At 39.5% G+C, this 24438-nt stretch overlaps 2 protein-coding genes across 4 annotated transcripts in view; one reads left to right on the top strand and one right to left on the bottom strand.

Moving 5' to 3' along the window:
- Nucleotides 1–952: 952 nt before the first annotated feature.
- Nucleotides 953–1879, top strand: LOC140548254 (leukotriene B4 receptor 1-like). Its single transcript, XM_072671724.1, has one exon. The coding sequence runs from the start codon at nucleotides 953–955 to the stop codon at nucleotides 1877–1879; it is 927 nt and encodes a 308-aa protein (XP_072527825.1).
- An 11177-nt stretch (nucleotides 1880–13056) lies between these two features.
- Nucleotides 13057–24438, bottom strand: part of phkb (phosphorylase kinase, beta) — a 124863-nt gene continuing 113481 nt past the window's right edge. For all 3 annotated transcript variants that reach the window (XM_072671609.1, XM_072671608.1, XM_072671607.1), the window contains 6 exons: nucleotides 20003–20205; nucleotides 19181–19315; nucleotides 18668–18797; nucleotides 17688–17795; nucleotides 17182–17322; nucleotides 13057–16168 (listed from right to left, as the gene is read on the bottom strand). In XM_072671609.1, coding sequence (XP_072527710.1) covers nucleotides 16031–16168; nucleotides 17182–17322; nucleotides 17688–17795; nucleotides 18668–18797; nucleotides 19181–19315; nucleotides 20003–20205 — 855 coding nt within the window. In that variant the 3' untranslated portion in view covers nucleotides 13057–16030. The remainder of the gene's footprint in view (nucleotides 16169–17181; nucleotides 17323–17687; nucleotides 17796–18667; nucleotides 18798–19180; nucleotides 19316–20002; nucleotides 20206–24438) is intronic.

The following is a 24438-nucleotide window of genomic DNA, read 5'->3' as shown; positions in this document are numbered from 1 at the left end:
GATATGAGGTTCAGCCCTGAAAGCGGTGATATTTATTGCTTTGCTCATTTCAAGAAATAATACAAATAATTTGAGCTTTTGATTTTTCAGATTTGATTAATGTGAAAAATCTAAAAATTACTCATAGAATTGGTAGAAAAAGTACTAGTAAAACTAGTAGAAAATCTAGATTTAGATCAACAAGTCTTATCATATTCCTACAGTAACCCCGAAATTAGAAATATTAGATATTTATATTAGATTTCAAATTTCAGATGTAATTTGATAGTATTTTTGGTTTTAGCCTCAATGTATGACTTTTTAAGCTGGTATGAGGTTATTATATTATATAGATTATATATGCAACAATATATACAACAATATATATGTTTATCAATCTGTCTCATATTTCTTACTATGAGATTGTTGGAAGAAAATAATGACTACTCAAACATTTCCTTTTTTTTTTACTTTTAAGTCATTTAAGAAAATGACTTTTAAGAAAATTTACTAAAAAAAAAGTAAATAAAAAAATAAAGCTTAAAGCCTTTATTAAAACAATACAAATGGTTTGCTAGTCTAGTTTAGATGAGTTCCAATCAATCCAGATATTCCATTTACTTTTTTGAGATGTATCCTAAGAAATGTCATATTTGTCAGCCTATTTTTCAATTTTTTAAAAACATCACAAAATAGTTACAAAAAGTAAATGGGATATCTGGACTGATTTTAACTCATATAGATAAATATATATATATAAATAATGTAATTATGTGTAATGTAACTAACTACAACTCCTACAACTAAGGGTTAAGCTCCTCTGTGAGGCACCAGCAAACCACTATAAGTGAGGCAACGTCAATAACGCAGCTGAAGCTAAAGTGATAACCATCTGGAACAGTGATGTTTAGTCATTTGTCTGTGAGCTTCCTGATTGTGTATCACTCTCGAGTTCCTCCACGGTTCAGCCAGCATGCAGAACACCAACAGCAGCGACCCCAGCTCCACCGCCTGGAGCCAGGCTAACCTGGTGAGCTCAGTGCTGATGGGCTTCTTCTGTGCTGTTGGAGTTCCTGGCAATATCGCAGTGATCGTGATCATCCTCCTGTGGTTCAAGAAGGACAACTTCACCGTGCACCTGATGCTGAACCTGGCTGCCTCGGACATCCTGTGTTTGATGACCCTGCCAGTGTGGATGTTCAACCAGCTCTTCAACTGGACTATTGGAAGATCCCTCTGCAAGTTCTTCGCCTCGTTTGCCTACTGCAGCGTGTACTCTAGCTTGCTGACCGTCACCATGATGAGCGTCCACCGCTGCCTACAGATCTGCTACCCTGAGATCTGGGCCAAACTGGGCAAGAAGGGTGAGCGATTTCTGCTCTTCCTGATCTGGGCTTTTGGGTTTGTTTTCTCCATTCCAGCAATTCTGGCCCAAGAGATCGTCCAGAGAGAATCCAAGAGGGAGTGTGGACGAGTTGTTGCCTCAGATCAGAACAGGCTCATAGTTGCGATATTGGAGAGTCTTCTGGCGTTTATTCTTCCAGTCTCCATCATGGTCACCTCCTATTACTACCTCCACAAAAGAGTGACCCAAAAAGCCTTGTTCCGTAGCCAGAGGTTGACTAAACTTGTGACCCGGATCGTGGTCACGTTCTTCATTTTCTGGACCCCCTACCACATTCTCAATGTGGTGGAAATCTTCGCCGTCTGCCTCAAACCGGCGTACCCAGAGTCTTCGGGCAAGGTGTTGGCATTTACCAGTTCTCTCGGGGACATTGCTGGAAGTTTTACCTTCATCAACAGCTGTGTGAACCCTCTGCTCTACGCCTTTGCCTCACGGAGCCTCCGTAAAAGCACTGAAACGGAAAACACGAACATTGTTCAGACTTCCAGTATTTAATGAGAGACGTTTCCATGTGCCTGAAGACATCTCACCAAACATCCAGGATCCAATCCAGGATCATGGACTACTGTGACCTTTTTTACACTTGTTTTTCATATGAACTGAAGACAGATGGCAGGGAATTCCCAAAACTTCTCAACAGCTTTCAACAGACTGCTTTATTGATATGAACTGCTGTAATATGTTGTAAATATGTTCTGAAATGGAAATTCTGTAAAAAGTAACATTTTCAATGTGGTGTTTTTATAAGAAAAAATAGTAAAACTAGTAGAAAATCTAGATTTAGGGTAAAAAAAAACATCATATTCCTACAGTAACCCCAAAATTAGAAACATTAGATATTTTGATTAGATTTCAAATTTTAGATGTATTTTTATAGTGTAATCTTTTTGGTGTTAGCCATAATGTATGACTTTTTAAGCTGGTATGAGGTTATTATATAACAACAATAATCAATCTGTTTCATATTTCTTACTATGAGATTGTTGACTACTCACAGCTTTCAACAGACTCTCCTTTATTAAAAACGAACTGCTGTAATATGTTGTAAATATGTCCAGAAATGGAAATTCTGTAAATGGTAAACATTTTGATTGTGGTGTTTTTAAAAGAGCTGTTTCTTGGGCTGAACATGTAAACTTCTAATTAGCGCTGTCAGCGTTAACGGGTTAACGCATTAACGCACACAATTAATCTGCAAACTTTTTTGATTAAATTAATTAAGCATTCTACCCAGTTTGGCCCCAACTTCCTCTCATAGGGCCCTTTCTGTACAGAGCCTAGCGACATATTAGCGCTTTTATTAAGTGATGTAAACACAGCGCCGCCACTGTTGAGCTGAGGGTAGCTGTTGAAGCATTTTCTCTATGAAAGCTTTTGAGCTCAAGCTTTGTCAAAACTAGTTCTATAGTTCTAATTCTAATCGATATAGCTAATATTTTTCATTATGATATTTTAGGTAATATTTATTTTTCTAAACTTATTTATTTGTATTTTTTGCAAAGTTTGTTTTATGGAGGGGTTGTTTTATTATTCTATTAGCTGTTACTTACATTTTTGAGAAATATCAGTAATGCAGAATAAAGTTGTTGAACAATATATATTCTTGTTGTCCAGTGAAAACATCGAAAATAGTGACTTTACAAGAGAAGGCAAACATGAATGGAACTCTAAATAGAAAATAAGTGTAAAAAATGAAAGTAATTTAGAGCATTTCTATTGATCCAGAATTATTGATACAGTGTACAGAAGCTGCCACAGGGTTCAAACCTTGGAGAAAACTAAAAACGGACAAAAAATAAGATTTGTTTTTATTAGACAGCAGCGATATGTTTTATATATGTTTTATATATGTTTTGTATATCTCAAAATGGGAAATATTTGATTTTGCGGGTAATTTTAGGATGCTTTCAGTTTACTCTAATATTGTTTTTTATACTTGTTTTAAGTCATTTTAAATTGTGATGAACTTATGTAAGACGACTGGTGTTGAATTTCAGACTTTTGATTGATGTGTACAAAAATAAAATTACACACATTAATTAATTAATTAATTTATTACATTTTAAAAGAAGTTACCTAGTTATTATTTTCACTTTTAGTGCCCTCACCAACTTCTTTATACATATATAAAACAGATACTTTACATTGTTTTAGTCTTATTTATTTAATTTCATTATTTTTTATTCTATTTATGCAGATTTTTTGTATTGAACAATATTTTTGTAAATCAACAAATTAAAAAAACTTTCATCTGTACCTTTTATTCAACAATCTCAAAATGAGAAATATTAGAAACAGAATGTTAATAAAATGTATCGTGATTTTAGTCATTTTTGCATTTTTGCTGTGTTTGTGAATGTCTTTGAAGTTGTTCATTTCTATAAAAAAAATGTGATTTATATTAAATTAAGTATTTTCTACCTGTCAGCTTTGGTTTCTGTAATAATCTGCTTAATAAAATACAATTCTGTAATTAGTTCAGTGTGTGGGCGCTCGCTCTGAGGCTTGCCTCTGCAGCTGGGTGATGAATTCAGGTCGTTTCTCCTGGTTTCCACATGTGGAGTTTTGTTCCAACCCTAAACTAACACACCTGTTCCAGCCAACTGTGGTCTTTAGGAGCATCTGGAACGTAAGGCAGGTTATGTAAGAACACACTGAAACTACATTTAGCCAGAAGGTGAGTCAAGGAGCAGGATATACTTGGCACCGAGGCATGCCAACGCATTTCCTCCCAGCTCCAGCTGGCATCATCATGTTCTGACACCAGAAACCCACCTGTGGACGATTAGCTGCCTCATCAGTGAAATGACCAAATCTGATTCTTTCTGACAGAAGCAGAAGCAGAAGAGATTCACTGAGGTTCTAGGCTAAACTTAACAGGTCTTATGGTAATACTGATCCCAGGACTGATTCACCTTTGGAAATCTCTTTCTGTCTGGGTTTAGGTTTAAGCCCAAAATTAAATCCCACTCTGACCCACAGCTCAATGCTGGGGGGCTTTATACCCCTCTACTAGCCCACGCCTGGCATTAAGCAGCATGGTGCCAATAGGGTCATGATGTTTATCTGCTCCAGATAGTCCTATTCTATTGGCAGTACTTCTCTATGTGAGATTCAGGTGGGCTTTAACGACGGGGTCTAATTGACTGGGTCCCAGTTACCAACTATGTATGAACCCACTTAGAGCTCATGACCATCTGCAACCCACCTAACCCAAGATCCCAGCCCACATGAGCATGCTGGCTGGGATCAGTCTGACTATGCTAACTGTAATATTGAGAAGTATTGAAGTTCTGTAGCTCGAGAAATTCCAGCAACCTGTAGTATTTTTATTAGGAATGTTCAGATCCAATCTGGTGCTTTAGGAAAAGCTGGACACCCAGGCATATTTGAATGGATTGGGTATCTGCAATTTTAGGCCTGACTCAGATCCTTTGTCTTTACTGCTGTGCGCTACGCAGCATTAATGGACATGGAGTTTTTGCCGCGGTGAGAATCGTCCCCAGAGACACCTGAACAGGTTCGAATCTGCAGGGTGGAGGTACTTTACAACAGAACATGAGAAATGAATGTGATATCTGTGGTTCTAGAGCTTTGACAGTGTTTAGCTGCTGATGTTTTACCCATGCTGCCAAAACCACGCGTGGAAACACTGCCACCATGCCTTCCACTGCGATTACTGCGTCTGATTACTGAGTCTCAATGCTGGACTATGGTACTATGGTGGAAATGGTCAATTTCAGCAGTGTACAGTTAGACATTAGACTGCAGTGTTGTAAAGGAGCTGGGAGCTGATTGGTCAGGGAGGAGAGTCAGACTGGATTAGAAGATATTAGACACTATGAAACAATCATTTGACCGTCTTTACTGCTTAGTACGCAATCGTGACGCCCAGCCAGACCCCAGCTTCTGGCAGCAGCGTTCCTGAGGAGTCTCAGCCCATTCCTCATGGGCAGAGGCCTCCAGTTCTCTAGTACTCTTGGGTTTGCTGCTGCTGCTGCCGTCCTTCTCCAAACTTCACCAAAAGAGTTTCTACAGGATTTAAGTCAGGCGATTCCAGAATCTTCCAGGACCTTTTCTGAAAGCGAGCCTTGGTGGACTTTAAGGTATACTTGGGATCATTGTCCTGTTACAAGGCCCAATGACACCCAGGCTTCAGCTTCTTCAGCTTTCTCAGCTTCCTCACAGAAGCATGATGTTCTCTCCTAGGATTCTGCTAACCTTTGCTAAGCTAGCTCAGCTACAGCTCCACTGAGTATCGGACAGCACAGAGCTGCTGCTAACTGCTTGCCTTGACCATAAAAACTGGTGTCTGAGAGCGAAGTCGAGCGACTGGTGCTGAGAGCTACAGATACTTGAGGCTCAAATCCCACTGGTTTAGAGGATAAAGCCTCATATCTGAGAGCACAGAGTCGAGGGAGTGGTCTAAGGAGTGTTATCCACTGTTTTCAGGCTCATTTAGTAAACTGGCTCATTCAGGTTGGCTAAACTCGACACTACATCACCAATCAGTGATCATGCACAGCGCCCCCACCCTGTGGCTCTCTGCACTGCAGAAATTTGACACAAATTTGGGAAACGTGGTTGGTGTGGTGCAGCCGATAACACCACTACCACACCATGTGGGGGACCAGGGTTTGAGTCCTGGTCTGGGTGACTATGCAGCGCTACAGCAATAAGGCCTTTTTAAACACCAGGATGGGATGATACTTAGCATTATGGGACAATAAAACTGGAATACGGGACCCGTATGACATCTTCAGGCCAGTAGAAAAGACTCCCGTTGAGATAGTGATGACCATTGTGCTGGGTTTCTTCATCTTCTGGACACCCTATTAAAAACCACCGCCCAGCTCTTTCCCAGGGTCTCCAATACGGAATAAATTGGTGTACGTATTTCCTTCAGCTACGTCAAACTCTCCTGAGCTTCTTCTCTCAGGTCGTTGAGTTTGTTTCTTAGAATCCAGATCCGCCCACCAGGCCCTCAAGAAGGGGTCAAGAACAATCCTAGCCTCTATAGAATGAAAGGAGTGCTCAGAAAAAGCCCTGGGACTCGATGAGGGTTTGCTGAACAATCCCAGCAGCGCTGCCTGTGACACAAAGAAAACCTGCTGCTTGTCTCGGCACTTTTTAGTCGAGCTGATTTCCACGGTAAATGCAAAATCGATTTTAAGGTAAAATGAGAGACGTAGCCTCGGCTCTGTGTGAGGGAGGCAGAGGATGAAGATTCATTGCTGTGTGGGTTGGAGTTTAGCAGCTATGAAAAATTGCTGCACTTGAAAATAAATCTTATAAAACCATTAATCAAAACATTTATAGATGAGACACCATCTAACATACGACTAATATACATTAACATTACAAACACTTCCACTCACTGGCCACTTTATTAGAAACACCTACCTTGTGCATATCCACTTACTGGCCACTTTATTAGAAACCCCTACCTTGTGCATATCCACTTACTGGCCACTTTATTAGAAACATCTACCTTGTGCATATCCACTTACTGGCCACTTTATTAGAAACCCCTACCTTGTGCATATCCACTCACTGGCCACTTTATTAGAAACACCTACCTTGTGCATATCCACTTACTGGCCACTTTATTAGAAACCCCTACCTTGTGCATATCCACTTACTGGCCACTTTATTAGAAACATCTCCCTTGTGCATATCCACTTACTGGCCACTTTATTAGAAACCCCTACCTTGTGCATATCCACTCACTGGCCACTTTATTAGAAACACCTATCTTGTGCATATCCACTCACTGGCCACTTTATTAGAAACCCCTACCTTGTGCATATCCACTCACTGGCCACATTATTAGAAACCCCTACCTTGTGCAAATCCACTTACTGGCCACTTTATTAGAAACCCCTACCTTGTGCATATCCACTCACTGGCCACTTTATTAGAAACACCTATCTTGTGCATATCCACTCACTGGCCACTTTATTAGAAACCCCTACCTTGTGCATATCCACTCACTGGCCACATTATTAGAAACCCCTACCTTGTGCATATCCACTCACTGGCCACATTATTAGAAACCCCTACCTTGTGCAAATCCACTTACTGGCCACTTTATTAGAAACCCCTACCTTGTGCATATCCACTTACTGGCCACTTTATTAGAAACCCCTACCTTGTGCATATCCACTCACTGGCCACTTTATTAGAAACACCTATCTTGTGCATATCCACTCACTGGCCACTTTATTAGAAACATCTACCTTGTGCATATCCACTTACTGGCCACTTTATTAGAAACCCCTACCTTGTGCATATCCACTCACTGGCCACTTTATCAGAAACACCTACCTTGTGCATATCCACTCACCGGCCACTTTATTAGAAACCCCTACATTGTGCTTATCCACTCACTGGCCACTTTATCAGAAACACCTACCTAGTGTATATCCACTCTCTGGCCACTTTATTAGAAACACTAAACAGTGAACAGTAGCTCAGTTTCTGAGCTTCCTCATTGCGTTCATTAAGTGCAGAACTGCTGTCAACTTGTAGAGGAGATAAACATGACAACAGCGCCTGCATCTACATGTCCCGGCACTGCCGGGTGACCTTCACGGACCCCCTCCCATAGCAGAATTGGTGTGGGGGTGGAGGTTGGGGGGGGTTGTAGTGCAGAAGAACAGCGACTGCCAGTCACTGCCTAATGTTCCAGACAGATTGGCCATTAGGAAACGCTTGGCTGCTGCCAGTGGCAGACAGGCTTTGACTTTAAAGCCCTGTTAACTTTTACGAGGGTTCTTTAAGGGAAAACATTAGACTCTTTACAGCCTCTCGCTCTGGAGGAAGGCCTGATTTATCCTCCGGCGCTGCTGGAGTCTGCATTCATTCAGATCTTCTGTTAGGGTTTAATGGTGCGCTGAGAGATAACACAAAAGAAAGATGACAACTTGATTACATTAAAACAGGCAACCTTACAGCGTGTTCTTCAGGCCACCACCCGCCCCGGACTGACGCGGGCGGAGACGGAGGTCTTTCATCTTAATCACTTTCACTAAAGGGCCTATTGCATCACATTTTCAGCGTTCTCTGAGAATACGAGTGTGATTGAGCATGTAGGAGCTGCTGAGCTGAATACACACCTCTCACTCTGCAGACCACGCCCTCCATGCCTGCTTTAGATACATTGCTTCTGTGATGTCACAAACACAAATTTACATATTCCTTTAATCAGCTGTGTTCCTGGCTGTGTTGAATTTACTGTGTTTGTGATGCTGGGTTGCAGGCTGTGGTGAATTTACTGCTTGTATGATGTCACAGACTAATTTACATATCCCTTTAATTAGATGGGTTTCAGGCTGTGTTGCATTTAATGTGTTTGTGATGTCACAGACTCATTTACATATCCCTTTAATTAGATACGTTTCAGGCTGTGTTGAATTTACTGCTTTTATGATGTCATAGACTAATTTACATATTCCTTTAATCAGCTGTGTTCCAGGCTGTGTTGAATTTACTGCTTTTATGATGTCACAGACTAATTTACATAACCCTTTAACCAGCTGGGTTACAGGTTGTGTTGCATTTAATGTGTTTGTGATGTCACAGACTAATTTACATATCCCTTTTAAGTGGCTGTGTTTCAGGCTGTGTTAAATTACTGTTTGTGATGTCACAGACTAATTTACATATTCCTTTAATCAGCTGGGTTGCAGGCTGTGTTGTATTTAATGTGTTTGTGATGTCACAAACACTAATTTACATATCTCTCTAATCAGCTGTGTTCCAGGCCATGTTGAATTGACAGCTTTTATGATGTCACAGACTCATTTACATATCCCTTTAATTAGTTGGGTTTCAGGCTGTGTTGAATTTACTGTGTTTGTGATGTCACAAACACTAATTTACATATTCTTTTCAGCTGGTGATGTCATAAGAAGTGTTCCACACTGTTTTAACCGTTCACAAACAAATTGACATGAGGTCATAAACACAAATTTAAAAAAGTGTTTCACGCAGATTTGAATGTATGACTTTTATGATGTCACAAACTAATTTACATATCCCCTTAATTAGCTGGTGAAGTCATAAGTGTTTCACACAAACTGCATTTGTAATGTCACAAAGAAATTTACATATCCATTTAATTAACTGGGTTGTAACAGTGTTGTAACTCTTATTTTTTTTTATTTGTTTTCGTGATGTCACAAAGACAAACACTAATTTACATATCCCTTTAAATTGCTAGTGTTGTAATACGACTTCTGTTTTTTGTTTATGATGTCACAAAGACATTTACATATCCCTACATATCCCTTAGCTGTGATTTAAGCTGTTATGAATTCATTGCATTCATGATGTCACAAAGCTGTTTAGAATGCGTTGCTTGTGATGTCACAAACACTAATTTACATATCCTTTAATTCAGCTGGTGATGTCATAAGAAGTGTTGCACACGGTTGGAATGTATTGCTTTTATGATGTCACAAACTCATTTACATATCCCCTTAATTAGTGGTGAAGTGTTTCACACTGTTTTTAACTGCTTTTGTGATGTCACAAAGAAATTTACATATTCCTTTAATCAGCTCTGTTTCAAGCTGTTTTGAATGTACTGCTTTTATGATGTCACAAACTAATTTACATATCCTTTTAAACAGCTGGTGTTGTAAGACATTATAAGCTGTAGGCTCAGAAGTGGTAGAGGTGTTGTTTCAGGTTAGCCAATCACAACACAGCTCATTTACATACAGGAGTCTTAAAGGCACAGTAGCACAGTAACAGGCTGGTTAAGTGTACGGGAGGGGGGGGGGGGGGAGCATTCTGTCTGAGTTTGGTTTCGTAAGTGCAGAACGGCCGAGGCCGGAGTTACTCAAAGCCGTGCTCCGTTCCCAAAACAGCAGAATAGCTCAGAACAGTCAGAAGTGACCCTCCAGCAACACCTGGCATTAAAACCGGCTCCTCCACTCCCGGACCTCCGGACCGCCGGACCTCTCCGTGGAGGTGAAGGAGTTTTAAAAACGCTAAATTGAATTCAGAGTTGGGATTTGGTTCCCAAGGTCGGAGAAGCTGAAGCGTCTGCTCCGCCATGTTCCTCTTCTCTTATGCAGCAGGTGAAAGTGTTTATTCCACTGATGCGAGGGGGTGGCAGCCACACACACACACACACACACACACACACACACACACACACACACACACACACACACACCTTCAAGGCCAAACACACTCTGGAATAAACACACTCTGTCTATTTTGATGGTGCTAAAGCCAACCCCCTATAACACCTCCACCTGCTTAGTCAACATCAGAGGTCCTTCTGAAGAGAGAAAACATCAGTGTGAAGGTTTATAAGCGACACCAGCAGCAGCAGCAACAGCAGCAGCACCAATAACAACAATAACAACAACAATAATAATAATTAGAGCAGCTATAGATGAGGTATATGTGACTATAATAATAATAAAAAGTAATACAAACAATAATAAACAGCTATAGATACTACTACTACTACTACTACTATACTACTACTACTATACTACTACTACTATACTACTACTATTACTACTACTACTACTACTATACTACTACTACTATACTACTACTATACTACTACTACTATACTACTACTATTACTACTATACTACTACTACTATACTACTACTATACTACTGCTACTGCTACTACTATTACTACTGCTACTACTACTACTGTTACTACTACAGCTACTACTACTACTACTGCTACTACTACTACTGCTGCTACTATTACTACTGTTACAGCTACTACAGCTACTACTACTGTTACAGCTACTACTGCTACTGCTACTACTACTACTACTGCTGCTGCTACTACTGCTACTACTACTGCTACTGCCACTACTACTATTACTACTGCTACTACTGCTACTACTACTATACTACTACTATACTACTGCTACTGCTACTACTATTACTACTGCTACTGCTACTACTGTTACTACTACAGCTACTACTACTACTGCTACTACTGCTACTACTATTACTACTGCTACTACTATTACTACTGCTACTACTACTACTACTGCTGCTACTATTACTACTGCTGCTACTACTACTGTTACTACTATACTACTACTGCTACTACTACTACTACTACTACTACTACTGCTACTACTATACTACTACTGCTACTGCTACCACTACTACTATTACTACTGCTACTACTACTACTACTGCTACTGCTACTGCTACTGCTACTACTACTGCTACTACTATTACTACTACTACTACTACTACTACTACTATACTACTACTACTATTACTACTACTACTACTACTACTACTATACTACTACTACTATTACTACTACTACTGTTACTACTACTGCTACTACTACTATACTACTACTACTACTGCTACTACTACTACTACTACTACTACTACAGCTACTACTACTGTTACAGCTACTACTGCTACTGCTACTACTACTACTACTACTGCTACTACTACTACTACTATACTACTACTATACTACTACTGCTACTACTACTACTGCTGCTGCTACTACTATACTACTACTGCTACTACTACTACTGCTGCTGCTACTACTACTACTACTACTACTACTACTACTGCCACTACTACTATTACTACTGCTACTACTGCTACTGCCACTACTACTATTACTACTGCTACTACTACTGCTGCTACTACTGCTACTACTACTACTACTGCTACTACTACTACTACTACTACTGCTACTACTGCTGCTACTACTACTACTACTGCTGCTACTACTGCTACTACTGCTACTACTGCTACTACTACTACTACTGCTGCTACTACTACTACTACTACTACTACTGCTACTGCTACTGCTACTACTGCTACTGCTACTGCTACTACTACTACTGCTGCTAGGTGCTGGTGTTGGTGGTTTGTATGGCAAAGCAGGTGGATGCAAAGTTGTTAAGTGTTAGAGGGTTGGAAAAGTGTTTCTTGGTTTTGGCTGAGGTGGTTTCTAAGGTACTCCAGGTGGTTACTATGCAATTTCAGAAAACCGCAGGTATGTTGAAAACATCAGGACAAGCAGAAATACGACAGAAATGTAAAAGGAATAATTTCAGACAGATGTATATTAATAATAATAATAATAATAAGAAGAAGAAGAAGAAGAAGAAAAAAATAGTAACAGGATTATTATCTATTTTTATTATATTATTATTATTTTAGCTGGTTCACCATGGGTTTGTCAACAGTATTATTACTACTACACTTTTGCTACATATAATAATAATAATAATCATCATAATAATAATCATAATAACAAAAGTAATAATGACGATGATGATGATGATAATAATAATAATAATAACAGGACTATTGTTGTTATTATTATATTATATGATTTATTTTTGCTGGACGACCATGAGTTATTGACTCCTTATTATCAGTATTATTACTGCACATATAATGATAATGATGATGATGATGATGATGATGATAATAATAATCATCATCGTCAACTAGTGATGAATATAATGAGGCAGGATTATTAAAAGCATGAAAGCTACCTCATATTTAACCAGTGTAATGGAGGAACTCGGACAGTGATAGTGGGGCTCCGGGCTGAACAGGAGAAACTCTGCACTGGTTCTGAAGGTTCAGTTTAAATGTGTTCAGTATTTAACTGTAAAAATCAGACGTTAGAGTTGATCCTTTAAAAGATCAGCACTTTATTTCATTTCTAGAATAACAGTCTGAAAAATTAGTTCTGCAGGAGGAAATGTCTCACACTCACACACACACACACACACACACACACACACACACACACACACACACACACACACAGGCAAACACACAGTGAGACACAGTCTACACTCAGTACATTTCAAAGCCGTGCTCTGCTGCATTCTCCTAACTTACAAACAGGGGCTAATTGAGGACCCACGCTGCGGCAAGACGGCCCAAAACCCTTTTAAGAAAAATGTGCACAGCGACCTTTTCTACTTTTACTGAGGCTACACGGCCCCTTTTCCTAAAAGGGCACCTATGAATACAGCTCTTACACACACACACACACACACACACACACACACACATTATACATATATAAACACCTTGACTTTCCTTTCCCTTACACTACAGCTCTAACAGCAGTGTTAGCCCATGCACAGCAAGCAACATGCAGGGAGATCTACACTGAAATATCATCAACCACCATGTACCGTTAAAAACACAGGTTCTATTCAGCATATTCACTTCAATTCACTTTACACTGCAAATAAAACCATCTGTAATATACTCTACTAATCTAATATTTCTCATTATGAGGTTTCTGAACGAGAATTTCTATGAAATGATGGAATTCTACTAGCAAATTAATTTGAAATATATATATTTTTAGGAAATAATGCTCAGAACATGCAAAATACCTGCCAGTAGAATTCCATCTCTGGATGAAATCAATTAAAACACATAGGGCCGAATTCCCAGACTGGTATTAAGCCTAGTCTTGGACTGCAGAGCATTCTGAATAGTGATTCTCCATTGCAAAGTAAACTGTAGTAGGCTTGGACTAGGCTTAATCCCTGTCTAGGAAACCAGTCCTAAATGTTTACTTCCATTCAACTAAATATGTATTAAATTTAACTGGACATTAAATTAAATAGTGTAATGTAATACATTAAATAGTAAATTAATACTAAATGTAATAAACTGCATTAAATAGCACCTTAAACATAAACCTAATCTTAATCCTGTTGATAATTTAGGAGGATTTGTGTTTAATACGTTGTATTAAGTGTCTCTAATATCTGTGTACACAGTAATAATCCATAAACTACAGTGCAGGCACAGGTAGATTACAGTAGGACAGCTTCTGTAATTACCGCTCAGTTCTGACTCAATAACTAACAGCATATTCTCTATTAAACTGTTATACATATGTAATAAACTGAGGGATTATTATATTTATATGATTTCGGGCTTTTCCTGTTATAGCTATTGAGATAGTTGAGACACGGCCGTCCTAAACTGTAATCAATCTGTAACGGGCTTAGTTACATGGTTATTACATGATAGCTAATGTGTAATTACACAGTTATTAAAGAATCTATAGGGAGCCATCAAATGTATGTATATGTATGTATAATATGACTGAATAATCTTTAATAAGCACTTTTACAGCATCTCATATTGAGAAATATTAGATACACTGAATTAAAAACACTATGTGTCCAAATGTTTGTAGACACCCCTTTTAATGAATGCATTCAGCTAGCTACTTTACATTACACCCATTTCTAAGCTGTGGAGCAGTGGAGGAACTGTGTTCTCTAGAATTATGATGGAGGAGCTCCATCCAATATTTTTGGGATGAGGTGGGGAGTTAGGGATGATGAGGTGGGGTGGTGATCACAATCCAACAACCTAACCTCCCTAACGCTGCTCTAGTTGAAAGCTGAATGCAATCAAATCCTCACAGCAATTCTCCTCCTCAATCAAATCTAGCAGAACGTCTTCCTCCTGCACAGTAGAGACAGTTGCTCCAATAAAAGCAGAAGAAACTTTTTTAACAGCCTTGATTTCAGAAGAAACAATGAGTGAGCAGGTGTCCCAATACTTTTGTCCATTTAGTGTATATTAGATATACTGTTACGCTTTCATTTAAGATGGTTTCACTTACAAGAGATGATTTGTTTTGCAGTGCTGCCTCTGATTTCATGTTCACAGTGAGAAATAAAGCATTGCTGTCATGACAAAACCTCATAACCTCTCATAACCTCTCATAACCTTGTCACTGCTTTATGATGTTTGCTCTATCCGAATCTACCAGCTGTTCTTTCCACTAGGAGAACCTTTCATTATAAACAGACCAACAGACATGTCCCAGTACAGCTTCTTATAAAGTCTCGCTACATTAAGTTAAGAGCATTTGTTCCTTCTCCTTTGAGGTTGAGCTTTCAGACGTATGAGCTTATATGACGACAGTTTTGCAAGACAGTATCTGAGGTACAGTCCTGTACAAAGGTTTTAGGCACCTGAAAAGGCTGCTTACCTGCTCAGTAAGTCACTGATATTAGAATAATCACTAATAATAATAACACTCCTACAGAAGGTGGTGGTGGCTCTCCATCACTGTGTTCATCATTAGAACATCTCCAAAGTTCTCCTCTCTCATGGAGTCTAGTATAGAGTTAGAGTTTGGTGGTAAATCAGGGCTTAATGATGGTGAATCAGGTGAGCTGCTGCTGCTGCTGATGATGGAGGTGAACACATCCTCCACGCAGTGCTGGCTGGACTCACCAACAAGATCTCACTACTTTCTTTCTTCAGAATGAGAAGCTCTTGTTTCTCCCTTTTACTGGATTCATGTTCAGCTGCTTCATCTGTTCTGATAAGATCTGATGGAGCTTCTACAGTAAAACTCTCTCACTGCTGAGAGACGGGGGTTAGAGGAATGGGATTAGGGGCCTGAAACCTCTGTACAGTGCTGTATATGTATGTATGTAATCCCTACAGTCAGAAAAGCGTAGGCAGGAAGACGCAGAACATGAGCGTTTAAAAATAGAGGAGGAGTGAAGTGCCTCAGCACAAAAGAAATCCCAGGTTGGGCAGATTTAGCTGAAGGTGGCGGTCTGGTAGGTACAGCGGTGGGCGTTTGGTGGTTGGGATGCGGTGCTGTTTAGCTGACAGAGCAGGGGTCGTCCTTGCTGGGCTTCACCTCGCCCTGCAGCAGCTGGATCATCACAGCTTTAGTCAGATAGCTGGAGGTACCTTTCTTCCCCAGGGCAGGAGTGTTGTAGAACGCCTCCATGTCCTCCTACAAAGACAAACAAGCAGAACAACATTTAAGCTTCTATCAGTTTATTATAGCTTGGATAACTTTCTGAGAACTCTCTGAAGAAGCCAGACTCTCTGAGCTGTGGAGTTATGGAACTAATAATCTAACATCAGCTTTAATAAGGCTGAATGCAATCAAAACCTCTTCCCAGCAATGTTCCAACATCTATTGTAAAACCTTCCAAGAAACAAGGGCAAACTCCCTATTAAAGCTCTTGATTTTAGGGTTTTAGTCACACTTTAAGATATACTAAATGGGCAAAAGTATTTGGACACCCCATCTAATCACTGAATTCAGGTGTCTGATTCAGGCTCATCACCACAGGTATATAAACCCCAGCCTCCTGCAGCTAACATTTAATGGAAACCTACAGCCACCAGATAGCATTTCAACATAGCATTTTTTATAGTACAGTGGGGTCAGACAATGTATATACTTTGTTTATATTATTATTATTATTATTATTATTATTATTATTATTATCATAATTCCTTTTATTATTATTATTACTACTACTACTACTATTAATAATCCATCCATCCAGCTAATGCAGATAACATTTAATAAAAACCTACAGCCACCAATTAGCATTTACATTTTTAACCTAGCTTTTTTTTTTAGAGTACAGTGGGGTCAGACAATGCATATACTTTGTTTATATTATTATTATGATTATTATCATAATTACTTTTATTATTATTATTACTACTACTACTACTATTAATAATCCATCCATCCAGCTAATGCAGATAACATTTAATAAAAACCTACAGCCACCAATTAGCATTTACATTTTTAACCTAGCTTTTTTTTTTAGAGTACAGTGGGGTCAGACAATGCATATACTTTCTTTATATTATTATTATGATTATTATCATAATAATAGGGTTGTGATCGACACCGAGAATCACCTGGCGCGAGGCAGGATACCAGTATTTTCATTAATAATTCGATTCTTTTCAGGGACAACTGCAGAATATTCAGGTTCTCACCTGTTTCTCAGCTCTCTCGGGTCGGCCACGGTCTTTCTGGAAGTCAGTGAAGGCCTCTTTAACCAAGCGGTCCAGATCCACGGTCTCCTGGAACTCCAGTTCAGGGTTTCTCTCCAGCACAATGGACACAACCATCAGCAACTGATGGAAAGAGTCAGATTACATCATCAATGCACAGCAACACACACAGTGAGGTGAGCTGTCCACTAGAACAGGCTAATAAACTCCACCCTGCATCCAGTAAAGGTGGCATCTCCTGAAAGTGTGTGGAGATGTTCAGTGGTCTCTAACAGACTTGCTGATGTGGTTTCTGAAACTGGCCGACTCAGTGTTGTCTTTAAAAATGGGATAAGGTAGGAACGGCTGTCCACTTTGTCCACTTTTCTATAGGTCAGGGTCAGATTTGAGAAGATACACTTGATACAAGTGCACTAGAGCTCTGGACCCACTATTATTTCTACATCTGTGGACAGCTGGGGTACAATGTTTGCAGTAGACAGGTTTACCTCCACTATAATCTGCCTGTACTCAGGGAGCACAATGTTCTTCAGCGTGTCCTCCACCAGCAGGGAGAAGTTCATCTCATACATGGTCATATCGGACAGAGTGGGTTGCTGCAGACAGGCAACAGAAAATGAGTTTAATTATCAGCACAGAAGCAGACGCACTACAGGAGCTCCAGCTGAGGCATGAACCAATCATCACAGAGTGTGTGTGTGTGTGTGTGTGTGTGTGTGTGTGTGCTGCGTACCCCACTTCCTCCAGAGAACCTTTTCAAATACGAGGATGGAAACATTGGAGACAGATCTACACTGAGCTGCTGTTTATTACATACTTCGATCGATCTACCATATACAATATATGGACAAAAGTATTGGGACACCTACACATTACAGCTCCAGGAGCTTTTTATGACATCCCATTCTAAACCCATAGGCGTTGATAAAATATGGAGCCGGTCCCCCTTTGCTCTGAGCTCTAACAGCAGCAGCAGGTCTGGAGCTCTGCAGTTATTGAGTCAGTTGGAGACTTTTCTGCACCAGAATATCTCACTCTAGTCTCACTCTGGTCATCAGGACATCTCACTCTAGTCTCACTCCAGTCACCAGAACATGACCCCGCTCTGTAACTTTACGTGGTCTGACAGACACTCGGTGGCTGAGCTGCTCTCTGTGAGCTGTTCCTCCTAAATTCTTCCACTGTTCAATAATAACACCACTCACAGCTGATGGAGGAAGATCTAGGAGGGAAGGTCTAAATTTCACCAGCTGACTTGTTGTTGTTGGTGCAGCGGTGTCTCCTATTACATACAGAACCACGCTGGAGTTCAGTGAGCTCTTCAGAACCTCCCGTTCTTTCACTGATGTGTGGAAGAAAGGCCGACTGCAGGACTAGAGGTGCAGAGGTCACATTTCTCTGTACATAGTGCAGTGACAGACACGTGCACCTTTACTTTACCTCTACAGTGTATCGATCTTTGGCGTACCTGAGGCAGGTGATTGCCGGCTACCATGATTCCATTGCGAGTTCTCTCCAATATCTGCCACACGCGGTCATAAAAGCCCAGTGGTGTCCGGTTCAGGGAGCCATCAATCTGCCTGCGGTTCAGCCAGGACCTGAGAAGGAAATCAGCTCAAATGAATTTAATGTGATTAAAGGCCTGAAGTATTTACAGACTTGCAAAGGGTCCTGAAGTCTTCAGACAAGCACTAAAAGCTCTACACAAGTACTGGAATTACTGCCAAAGCATCTCTAAGCCCAAATAAATGAAACCGGGATGAAAAGATACAGTAAAATGACTTTACAGCGAGTGTGAAATCGGCAAAAAAGGAGGTCAACTCAATATATGTTGAGTGAAATGAATAATTAACTCATGTAACCTTTAGAAAAACACTAAACCAAATTACCTCCAACAAGACATTTCAATTTTAATTATTTAGAAACGAAGATAGAGAGCTGGTATCTATGGAAACAGATCCAGAAGGTTGGATGTGCGTACCTTCCAGTCTGCTGGGGTTGGAGCACATCTAGAAGCAGCTGTTTGACGTCACTGGGGGACATCTGGTAGATGTCCTGAGGACGCATGTCCCCTGCACGGATCTCCAACTCATGCTTCATAGCCTGGACGATCCACCTGGACCAAAAAAATCACTCCGACAGTTTAGATCATAGACAAGCCCAAATCCCCTCACCCTCAGTTTCTGAAGAATTTTATTGAGTTAAGGAAATTTCACTCTAGTCTCACTCCAGTCACCAGAACATCTCACTCTAGTCTCACTCCAGTCACCAGAACATCTCACTCTAGTCTCACTCCAGTCACCAGCACATCTCACTCTAGTCTTACTCCGGTCACCAGAAAATCTCACTCTAGTCTCACTCCAGTCACCAGAAAATCTCACTCTAGTCTCACTCCAGTCACCAGAACATCTTACTCTAGTCTCACTCCAGTCACCAGAACATCTCACTCTAGTCACCAGAACATCTCACTCTAGTCTTACTCCGGTCACCAGAAAATCTCACTCTAGTCTCACTCCAGTCACCAGAACATCTCACTCTAGTCTCACTCCAGTCACCAGAACATCTCACTCTAGTCTCGCTCTATGTTTTCATGTCTAATAAAGAGGAGATGTAAGGAAACCTGTCTGTTCAGAGAAGCTAATGCTAAAGCTAACGCTGGCACTATCTGTAGTAGCTGAAGAGTAAACGTGATTGGATTGGCTAATACATCGGTTACATCACACCAATCAGTGCCGTCTATCTTCTATCCATTAACTACGGCATCATCCTCTGCAGAGGAGTGCAGGTGGTCACAGTGCCGTACCCGATGCGGATCTTGAGCATGCCGCTGAACAGCTCGGGGTTGTTGGAGATGATCCAGCCGATGTGGATGACCAGCTCCTGCTGCAGGACGGCCTCACGCTCGCCGTGGGGGCTGCACTTACTGTAGATGATGTCCTTAATGACCCCTGGAGACAGCGGGTTAGAGATCACCTCCTCCTCATGCCCAAAAAGGCCCAGAGTCACCTAGCAACAGGGGTTCAAACCCAGAACAGCGTCAGAGTGATGTTTCAGTAAGGAGCTGCTCAAACTCCTGCTCCTGGACATCTGCCTTCCTACAGAGGTCAGCAAAATCCAGTGAGACCCCACTGACCATCCCAGGAAAACAGCAGTTTCACAGTCTTGGGCTGGATTCACAAAAGCTCTCCTAAGAAAGAAAAAAAAAACAAAAAAAAAACAGGCCGGCCCAAGGCCGCTTAGGGCCCCAACGCCACCAAGGGGCCCCCAAGAGCAGTGAGATATCATGATAAAAAAATAACACTGAAAAATAAAATGAAATGTTTTTACACAAATAAAATACATGTTTATATTCATTATTTTCATAGTTGCCGCTCCAATATATATTGCTGCGCAATATCTCGCTCCCTGTGGAATGATGAAGCATCTGGTGCTGAGGTGGTGGTGGTATGGGGGGCCCCAAATGAAAATATGTTTAGGGCCCCATAAACGTTTGGGCCGGCCCTGATAAAATGTTTTAAGATAAACGCGAATAATTTTATAATTCTTGAAAAATCTCACAAAGTAGTTATTAAATATTATATTCTTAAGAAAGACTTAATTATTTCATTTGAATTCTCTTAAGACGCTTTTTAAGACCCTTAGAAGGCACTGTTTGCTTGTTTAGGCTGATTGTAATGTAATGGTTTATGCTGTATTTCACTGCTTATCATAAATGATGCAAAATAGCATTTTTAATTTCCCATTATTCGGGAGAAATAATACATATATATATATATATTTATAATATTTAAATCAATTATAATATTTGTGGAGCAGAATGGAGAAACAACAATTAAAACTAAGTGTTTAAACATTTTTAGTAATTAAGGCTAAAGTGAATTTTCCTGAACAGTATTTTAAGAACAATCCTCACATTTAATCCAGTTAAATCCGACATTATGTAAAAATATGTACATTATATATATTATATTATTATTATTATTATATAATAATAATACAATATCTTTAAATGTTTCTTACGTGAAAAGTTACGAAAAAAAACATTTCATAAATCTGAAAATTCTTTACTTTAAATTTATCAGAACTTTTTCTTAAGCATTTTTAGGCACTTTTGTGAATCCGGCTCCTGATCTCCTCCACTGAAGCTGATGTTCAGGCGACTCTCAGGTGGGTCTGATCTTTACTGAAATTTCAACAATTTTCCACTTTTCACTCAATTTGTTAAGCTAATAGTTTCATTTGTAATAAAAACGTATTAAATGAGAGAAAACTGTAAATTAATACCAATTTCACTGATCATTTAAAAATCACCAGGTAATTCCTGTTGTTTTTGATTATGAAGTCAATACAGAACTATAATGAATAGTGAAACTGTGAGTCTTCTGGAGATGGGCGCGTGCTTCATCACTGCTGGGACTGAACTCTGCAGATACACAGGAGCAAATCTACCCAAGGGAAATGAGGGCAGGAATGAGCTTTACTGGTGTAATTAGTCCCTTACTTCACCGTGAATGCTTCAACACAATGATCTGGGCAGTGAAATTTTCCTTTCAGTGGTCTCTCAGCTAACCTGGCTAATAAGCCAAACTGCTTTGCTATGGCAACAAGCCACACAAACCATGCTGTGTGGGAGAGGCGTGTTGAAGCTGTAGGGGCTGAGACGCAGGTAATGAAGGGTCTGTACAGCATGTTATTCTGGCTGGATAACATTAATTTTTAAAATATGTATTGTACATTTAGGCTCCCCCTAGTACCCTGACATGTAGTGCTGTTGTAAGTGTAGATTTACATGTAAACAATCTCCCAATTGGCTGGCCAATGACTTTATGTTTATGTGGGTTTATTCTAATGTTATATAGAGTTAATTACAGGTAGACACTCTCTCTGACCACTGACTTTATGTTTATTTGGGTTTATTCTAATGTTATATAGAGTTAATTACAGGTAGACACTCTCACTGACCACCAACTTTATGTTTATTTGGGTTTATTCTGTTATATAGAGTTAATTACAGGTAGACACTCTCACTGACCACCGATTTTATGTTTATTTGGGTTTATTCTAATGTTATATAGAGTTAATTACAGGTAGACGCTCTCACTGACCACTGACTTTATGTTTATTAGGGTTTATTCTAATGTTATATAGAGTTAATTACAGGTAGACACTCTCACTGACCGCTGACTTTATGTTTATTTGGGTTTATTCTAATGTTATATAGAGTTAATTACAGGTAGACACACTCACTGGCCACTGACTTTATGTTTATTTGGGTTTATTCTAATGTTATATAGAGTTAATTACAGGTAGACACTCTCACTGGCCACTGACTTTATGTTTATTTGGGTTTATTCTAATGTTATATAGAGTTAATTACAGGTAGACACTCTCACTGACCGCTGACTTTATGTTTATTTGGGTTTATTCTAATGTTATATAGAGTTAATTACAGGTAGACACACTCACTGGCCACTGACTTTATGTTTATTTGGGTTTATTCTAATGTTATATAGAGTTAATTACAGGTAGACACTCTCACTGGCCACTGACTTTATGTTTAATTGGGTTTATTCTAATGTTATATAGAGTTAATTACAGGTAGACACTCTCACTGACCACCAACTTTATGTTTATTTGGGTTTATTCTGTTATATAGAGTTAATTACAGGTAGACACTCTCACTGACCACCGATTTTATGTTTATTTGGGTTTATTCTAATGTTATATAGAGTTAATTACAGGTAGACGCTCTCACTGACCACCGACTTTATGTTTATTTGGGTTTATTCTAATGTTATATAGAGTTAATTACAGGTAGACGCTCTCACTGACCACCGACTTTATGTTTATTTGGGTTTATTCTAATGTTATATAGAGTTAATTACAGGTATACACTCTCACTGACCACTGACATTATGTTTATTTGGGTTTATTCTAATGTTATATAGAGTTAATTACAGGTAGACACTCTCACTGACCACTGACATTATGTTTATTTGGGTTTATTCTAATGTTATATAGAGTTTATTACAGGTAGACACTCTCACTGGCCACTGACTATGTTTATTTGGGTTTATTCTAATGTTATATAGAGTTAATTACAGGTAGACACTCACTGGCCACTGACTTTATGGGTTATTTGGGTTTATTCTAATGTTATATAGAGTTAATTACAGGTAAACACTCTCACTGACCGCTGACTTAACGTTTTTTTGGGTTTATTCTAATGTTATATAGAGTTAATTACAGGTATACACTCTCACTGACCACTGACTTCATTTATTTGGGTGTAGTCTAGTACTCTAGAAGCAGTAGTCTATATTTGTGCTGCATAGAATTAATTTACTGTGACAACTATATAACTTGAATATTTGTTTTTTTAGTGGCTAATTAATAATTAATAACAATTACTGAAGGAAATGTTAAAAAAAATATTTTAACAAGAAATATATTTTTGTTTAAAACAATAATTAGTCTATAAATCTAAAGGTTCGATATTATGATAGAACAAATCCAATAATCAATATCATAAAAAAGCAAGAAGAAAAAGCTGCTGTAAAAAGGAGTTACCGCATCATACAAATATCACTGGTCAGAAGTAAAACAGCATGAAAAGCAGTGCAGCACTTTCATATTTTTATATAGTGTATAATGTAGTGCATTTTAAGCAATGTTAGCTGCATATTTATGTATGAAATGTAATAATAATAATAATGTTTTTTTTTATTTGCTATACAACCCAGCCCATGTCTCTACTAAAGATAACAATAAAGGAAAGAACCAATAAAGGAAAGAAAACCAACCCCCGTCTGAAAGCTCTGATTTTCTACACAGAGCCTGTCTGAATCCAATAAGACCACTGAAAGCAGAACTGCACCTGAAACCCGTCTCCTTCCTCTGATGTGTCTGTGTTTCCCCTGTGTCAGCACAACACTATCAGCACAGCTGTGCTCCGGCAACACAGCGCTCCAGGCAGCCAAGGGCGGCGTTCCACAAAAGAGCCGGTAACGGCTGCCGGCTCCATCAGAGCGCTGTGAGCCCTGCGTTACGATTACAGCCTTGAACTGCGGCGGTTTTTCCTTTCCTAAACTACCTGCAGTGTCCATCCCAATAAACGCCTCTACTTTAAACCCGCCCTCATGGAAACTTGTTCAAACAGACGGCTGGTAGATTCACACACATCAAACCCAGAAAGGCCCTGGTGTCTCTCTCTCTCTCTGTCTCTCTGTTTTCTGACCT

Source organism: Salminus brasiliensis, chromosome 25, assembly GCF_030463535.1.
Source record: "Salminus brasiliensis chromosome 25, fSalBra1.hap2, whole genome shotgun sequence".
Classification (NCBI taxonomy): Eukaryota; Metazoa; Chordata; class Actinopteri; order Characiformes; family Bryconidae; genus Salminus; species Salminus brasiliensis.
Note: the sequence above shows the minus strand (reverse complement) of the source record. Positions and strands in the feature narration are given on the sequence as shown.

Coding starts and splice junctions, on each gene's coding strand:
- LOC140548254 (XM_072671724.1), top strand. CDS start 953: ATGCAGAACACCAACAGCAGCGACCCCAGCTCCACCGCCTGGAGCCAG.